Below are 7636 nucleotides of genomic sequence, written 5' to 3'. Positions count from 1 at the left end.
TTATATTCCATATTTTAGGCCTCATTAGGAACAAAGGCCCCCCGCTGACCAAGCTCAGTGGCAGCAGCTCGACAGTGTGAGGGGAAGCCGCGTAGTGGGGGAAGGTACACAGGTAGCTGGGGCGGAATTGACCATCGCCCGAGGAAATGACGACGATCCGTCCCAAGCTAACGTAGTTTGTGGACGATCTCAAAGAGTCATCAAGAATCGACAATCGAGTGGCGAATTGGGTGAGAAGGGAAGGTAAAAGAAAAGAGACAAATCGGTACGTGCTCAAAGTCCCGGGGCTGTTAAGTCTTGAGGGTGGGGTTCAGATTTCATCTCTGTAAGTAGAAATATAAATATAAATAGAAATGCTCACCTGAACGAGACAATACTGCTGAGGATCGTCCTGGACATTGTACTTGGATAGCATTTCCCTGACTACCTGAACTGCCGAATCCCTGACACTTAGGAGCAAAGTCTTGTAAGGCACGTCCTTGCAAAGTGCTTCCCCATAAATCTTCAAGGTACCTCCGGTATCGGGGCCACCGTCTTTACTTCGGAACTGTTGTAATTTTCTTTCCAGCTTTTGCTGGCGACGACGTCTCATTACCGCTTCGGGATTCGAAATACTGCGAGTGAAACTCGTTTCCGGCAATTCTACAATTTTTTTTTTTATCAAATATAGTTTCTAATTTTCCTTCATTCAGATATGAACACAAATTTTTTTAAAAAGGCTGTCTATTGTCTACTTAAATACTGGAAAAAATTCTCCAACAATTCCAGATTTAATAGGGTTGTATCGCGATTTTAGATAAAATAATTTTTTAATACATAATTTTTAGCTGAATCGAAGGTGCTTTATAATTTTTTGTGCGTAGTTTAACAGAAAAAAATTATTAAAAATTAAAGGCGGTAAAACACTTATTCAAATTGGTGTCAGGTGACTCAGAGATTCTCATAATCATCTATCAATGTGACGATGCGAAACAATTCAGACATATTTTCATTTGATAGCTTTATTTATTCATGATTATGTGACTCAAAAAATAGTTATTCTGTTGGAACATTTGGCTTTTTACGAGTCAGTAGTATGTTGAAGGAAAACAGTAAGTACAATTATTAACACATTTTAAAATTGTACATATTTAGGAATTGTTCAGTAAACCAGCTACATTTAAATACTTTTTTAATGAATTCTTTATACCTATTGTTTTTTACGAAACCCTGCTTTGACTTTTTTTTTTAAACAATATTTTGCGGCTTCTATTTTCGATGTGCACATAATCAAAACAAAACATCGACACAGAAACAGATATTTGAGAATCACTGACACGTGAGTTGTGATTGGTGGAAAATCCGACCGCTTTGACGTTAAAGGTGCCCTCCAATCGACATCGTGATAGAAAATTCATATTTCAACATTAAATTAAAAATAAGAAACAATATGTAACAAATATTTTATGGGCTAAATAATAATTATAATTTTACGTACTATAAGATCCATTTATTGGAAAAATTATATCTAACTTTGGAAACAACCCTATTGAAATTAAAGGAATTTAAATATGATTATGATTAAAATTAAAATTAAATCCTAATTTCACGTACAATAATTAAATTAATGTGCAGAGTTCCTGAAAATAAAACCAAGAATCCAACGACCAAATTTGGAGAACCACTGTAAAAAGTTCCTATTGAAATTTTAAAAAAGAGAATAATTCCCCCCCCCCCCAAAAAAAACAAGAAAAAAATGCTTTTGGGACAAAGAAAAAAGAGGAAAGAAAATTTTCATAAAGAAATTTTTTGTCATTTTTCTTTCCTCTTTTTTATTTTTCTCCAAAAAATAAATTTTTTCTTTCTTTTTTTTAGGAAAAAATCGTTCTTTTTTTCAAATTGCAAAAGCAAAATTTTATGGTGGATGTCCAAATTTCATCGATGAATTCTTGGTTTTATTTTCAAGAATTCTGCACATTAAACCAGGTTTAGTTTCAGTTTTAATTTTTAATTTCAGGTGACAACATTGTTCAACCAAACTGATCGAAGCTTAAACTAAAGTTATGAATCTTTAACTAGAATAGTTAAATTTTAACCCAAAAAGATGAATTTTAAACTAAAATGATGGATCTTTAACTGAAATAGTTGAATTTTCAAGATAATAAATAAACTGCCAACTAAAAGAATTTATTCTGAACTAAAAATAAAAACTATTTTTACATGCAAAAAATAAGAAACGATCAATTTGCAAGTATAATTAACATTAAGTATTATATTTATTATAATTAATGAATAATCAATGAATAATAATAATATAAATGATAAGTAATGAGCATACATTTTCATAATACAGACCCACTTAAATATTACGCATTTTTTCGTACAATCGACTCGAAATATTTATACACTTTCGGGAGTTTATTCTAATTGTTTTTGTTTTTTTTTTTTAGTTTCTAAGGATTGAATTAATATTTATAAATTATAAAGATTTGGTAAACTGCAAATTCAGAGCATTTAGTTAAAAAAAAATTAATTTTCCACCAAAGAAAGAACGTATTTTAAGCCAAAAAAATGAATTTTTAACAAAAGGTTTTTGAGTTTCAACAAAAAATTTTATTTTCAAGCAAAAAAGATGAATTTCCTATTTAAAAAATATGTTTTTTTCAACAAGATACATAAATTTGCAAGGAAACGGTTGAATTCACATAAAAAAATAAAAAATTTCAACTAAATAGTTAAATTTTGAACAAAAAAGGATCCGTTTTCAACCAAAAATTCAATAGTTAAATTTGCAGTTAAAAATATTAAATTCTAATCAAAAAGATGAACTTTGTACTAAAATGTTAAATTTAAAACTAAAACTTGAATTTTAAACCACAGAAGATGAATTTTCAACCAAAAAGAATAATTTCTACCAAAAAAGGTAAATTTTCCACAAAAGAAATGAATTTTGAAATAAAGAGATAAACTGTGACCCAAAAATTGAACATTTGAATTATCAGTTAAAAAACTTAATGCTGAACAAAAAAGATAATTTTTCAAACAAAAATGGAATACTTAAATTTCGAGTAAAAAAAAAGTTAAGCAAAGTGGTGAATTGTAAACATTCAACCAATTTGTTTTGTCTTTAACAAAAAAGATTAATTTTCTGCCAAAATATGATTTTTTAACAAAATATATGGATTTTCAACAAAATAGTTGAATTTGCAACTAAAAAATAAAAATTTTCATACAAATATTTAAATTTCGAACCAGAAAAGATCCTTTTCCAACAAAAAATGAAATAGCTAAATTTTCATTCAAAAAATTAATTTCTGACAAAGAATGTGAATTTTGCATTCAATCGATGAATTTTAAACTTCAATACTTGAATTTGAAACTGAAAAAGTTGAATTTTGAACTAACAAGAACAATTTCTACCAAAAAAAGCTAAATTTTCCACAAATAATATGAATTTTCAACTGAAAAAGATAAATTGTAAGCTAAAAACTGGATAGTTAAATTATTAGTTAAAAAAATTAATTTTCATTCAGAAAGATGAATTTTCAACTAAAATGATTAATTATTTTATTGGAATAGTTACCATTTTTTTTATTTGAAAAATAATTTTTTACCAAACTTATTAATTTTTTAGCGAAATAGTTCAAATTTTCAAACAAATAGTTCAATTTTAAACTAAAATATATCAATTATCTACCAAAATTGGAATAATTAAATTTTCTGTCAAAAAAAAATTCAACCAAACTAATGAAGTTTTAAATAAAATTATGAATATTCTACTGGCATAGTTGAATTTTAAACCAAGGAGATAAATTTTTTAACGAAAAGACAAATTTTAAATAAAGCACATAAGTTTTCAACTAAACAAATATCAATTTTCAACAAACAAAAAAATGTATTTTTAATCAAAATGTTGAATTTTTAACTTAAATGATGACTTTTTAATAAGCAAAAATCAAGCCAAAATTTTACAGTTCAACAACAACAAAAATTGTTCATCTACAATAAAGAATAGTTAAATTAAATTTAAAAAATGAATACCCAGTCTAGAAAGATTATTTCAGTCAAGAGAAAAAAAATTCAACCAACCTGTTGAATTTTTCAGCACAACGAAGAATTTGCAAATAAAATGATTCATTTTCTACAAAAAGGAGAGATTTTCAACAAAATACACGAATTTTCAACTAAAAAAAGATAAATTTTTAACCAAAAATAAAATAATTAGATTTTCGGTTACAAAAATTAGCACTCTCAAAAAAATAAAATTTAAAAAAACAACGAATTTCAAAGAAAATAGTTCAATCCAGTTATGAAAAAACATTGTTATCTAATTTTATAACATAATTTTTAAAAAATGTAAACACGCTTTCAAAAAAATTCCTGGCCATTTCCCGGTTCGCAAACATTTTTCACGGTCAATAAATATTAAAAAATTCGAACTTTAAAATGGAACTTAAAAATTTTTTTATTCAAAAATTTGTTACTCAAATGTTCAATAAAAATAAAAATGTATAAAATGGAAGTACTTTTATAAATTATGGAGAGTTCGAAGATTCAGATTCAATTCTAAAAACATATATCTACATTGTAATTACCAATGCTATATAAAATAAAGAATCAATCAATGAACTCTAAAATTTTCAAAATTATATTATTTTAAACAATTTTAAAACATAAACATGAAAAATTAAATTTTTTTTAACTGAACACTTCTTAAATTATTTTCATTTTAAATAGTTTAAACACCTTTGAAAAGTTTCAAAATTGTATTTCAAAATCTTGAGAAAATAAAAAATTGTTTTACATTTTTCAAATTTAAAATTATTTTTGAAAATTTTTACGAACTTCTAAATATCTGTTAAAATGAATTGAATTTTTCCTACGATTTTTGAGAAAATCCAGCAAATTAAATAAAAAATAAAAAGCTTCTACATTTTTTTTTGTTGAAATATGCACAAATTTATATTTTATTTTAAATTATACTGTTGCTATTTGCACCGAAATTTCAGTATAATTAGCAGAATTTTGTCGGTACAAATACTTCGTTAAATTATTTGAAATAATTTTAAATGTTTTAAATTAATCTTCACCCTTTTCAAAACTTCTAAATATTTCTTAAAATTACTCCAATTATTTCTACAAATAATAAGTGTTCAATTGTTATTTACATATTAAAAATTAACAATTTCACTTACAAATAAAAATTCTTTTGAAAATAACAATTAAAATTGTAACACTCAAGAGTTTAAAATTTCTTCGAAATTTTAACGATTTAAGGTTTTCCATGTCAAATAATTCAGTTTCAATTTGTATACTTTTAAATATTTGGTTTTAATTTAATCGTTTTCAATAAACAGTCAAATGTTCCTAATGTTAAATAATTGTCCTTTGTCTTAATTAAAAAAAATTTTAATTGGTTGGGTTAAAAATGAAATATTTTATACTGAAACAATATTTCAAATTTAATGAAATTCTTTAATTACGAATATATAATTATGAAGTTATTTTTAAGTTGAAAATAGTTTATGAGGTTTCAACGTTAAAATCTAAAAGTTCTTAAATTTTGAACGGATTCAGAATATTTTTGACGAATCAATTATTATTCAATTTGTAATACTTAAAAAGTACAGATCCTTTTTGAAAATATTTTATTTACACATGATGAAATAAAAACGGTTCTTATCCAAAATTCTCAACTACAAACGCTTTTATTTTTTACTTGTTTAAGTCTTCAGGACTGCATTTTAAAATTCTTTAAATTAAAAATGTAAGCTTAAAAATAAAAATGGAAAATTTTTCAAGCCAAAGATTTTCGAATTAGATATTGCGCACTGACTGATATCATAATTAAAAAATATAAATAAGCTAACTACTTTAAAAAACTTTTGAAATCGAACTTTTACAGATTTTTCTTCTAAAGATTTTTAAAATTCCCGTCTCTAAATTTCTTCTAAAATTTTAATTTTTCCATTTACATTGAATAGAAATCTCAGTATGGCTTGGGATGGAGTTTGTACTTTCAATACCTGTTTCGAGGATCTAAATGATAACATAAATTATATTACAATGAAATTATTTTTGGGAAAGGTGCTTTCTTTAAACCCAATTTCTGATTAGGAAATTATCGACCAGGCCGGAAGCTACCTTGGCAACGTTCTTTGCTAATCAATGTGGCTTCGTTATCGGCAGGATGATAATAATATTCCTAACTATGATTCAGCCAAACACTAAAAGTACTCACAAACTAAGACCAACAAATTTAATTTTTAAAAAGGCCACTTTAATTATTTTCTTCGTCAGTATTCACGTTTGGAATATTTTTTCTATAATAAAAAAAATCCAATTACAAAAATTCTTCTTGAAGGAGAAAAATTGATTTATAAAAAAATTGTAATTTCAGGGAAACTTTAATTTAAATATTGAAAAATAGGATTTTAACTAATAATAGATGATAATCATGTGGAAATGGAAGAAATAAGAAACCATCTGCCGCAGTCCCGATGGCTTAACTGATTAAACGCTCAACTCCTGAAGTGGCGTTCGAGGTTCAAATCCGGGCCGAGGCAGATTTTTCTCTCGTTTTTTCAACAAAAATTTGACCACTAATCAGCCAAATTTACCATAAGAAATTAATCAATTAATTATTCTGGTCGAAAAAATAACATAAATACTCTAAAAAGGAGAAATATTAAGTCACATACCATTATAAAGTTTTTCGGCAACTCCATTTTGATCGACAGGAACGGTGTTTTCGTCCTGTTCAGTGGCACTTTTGAGTCGACTGAGCTTTTCCTGTTTCTTTATTTGTTTCATTTCGCGTTTGCTCAGTTTCCGCCTAAAGCTCGTGCCATCGCCGAAACCGACTCCTTGAGCATTTGTTTTGTCGTCGATCCTCCGGAGTAAAAATCGACCCTCGCGGTCGTCCACATGCCAATTTAGTTGCACCAACAAAGGTTTTTCCTCCAAGCCCAACTTTCGTTCCTCTACAAACGAATACAATTATTTCTTACTACAGTTTTATTATTTTTAACATTTAAATTAGGGTCGACGCAAGATTTCATTTTCAAAATTAATAATAATTAATATAAAAAAGTAATAGTTAATATTAATCTATATTATTTAGTTATAATATCTAAAAACCAAAACTACATTTATTTTCCCGGATAGGGGGACGTGCATAAATTAAGTATTACTATTGGGGGAGGGGGTCCACGCTTTTTCTATAAGCCTTTAAATCACAAAAAAAAACTTTAACGATTCGGTAAAAAAAATGTTCTATACTTTGATAGAAAATTTATCTTCTCGATTGAAAATTGAACTATTGGTTAAAAAATAAACTATTTTTTTTAAATAATAATATTTTTAAGTTGAAATATAAACTGTTACAATTTTTATCTGAAATTAATTTTTTTATATTGAAAAATCATGTTTGGTTTGCGAAAAATTATTGATCTTTTCGGTTAAAAATTCAACTTTTCGGTTACAAATTTCGATTCGTCATTTTCGTTAAAAATTCTTTTTTGCTTGTTAAAGATTAATTTTTTTTAACTTAAAGTTTCACAATTTTGTTAAAATCTCAATTGTTCTGTTGCATTTTCAACCAAATAATTGAATTTTTTACAAGGAAGTTTAATTTTTAACGAAAAATAATGAATTT

At 26.3% G+C, this 7636-nt stretch overlaps 1 protein-coding gene across 1 annotated transcript in view; it reads right to left on the bottom strand.

Moving 5' to 3' along the window:
• Positions 1 to 7636, bottom strand: part of LOC117180738 (afadin-like) — a 284255-nt gene that overhangs the window by 222909 nt on the left and 53710 nt on the right. Inside the window, exons 5-6 of the mRNA XM_033373229.1 lie at positions 6681 to 6962; positions 362 to 642 (exon numbers count right to left, since the gene is read on the bottom strand). Of these exons, the coding sequence (XP_033229120.1) occupies positions 362 to 642; positions 6681 to 6962 (563 nt within the window). The remainder of the gene's footprint in view (positions 1 to 361; positions 643 to 6680; positions 6963 to 7636) is intronic.

This window comes from Belonocnema kinseyi, chromosome 9, assembly GCF_010883055.1.
Source record: "Belonocnema kinseyi isolate 2016_QV_RU_SX_M_011 chromosome 9, B_treatae_v1, whole genome shotgun sequence".
Taxonomy (NCBI): domain Eukaryota; kingdom Metazoa; phylum Arthropoda; class Insecta; order Hymenoptera; family Cynipidae; genus Belonocnema; species Belonocnema kinseyi.
The sequence above is the reverse complement of the archived record's forward strand: the minus strand, read 5'-3'. Positions and strand labels throughout refer to the sequence as shown.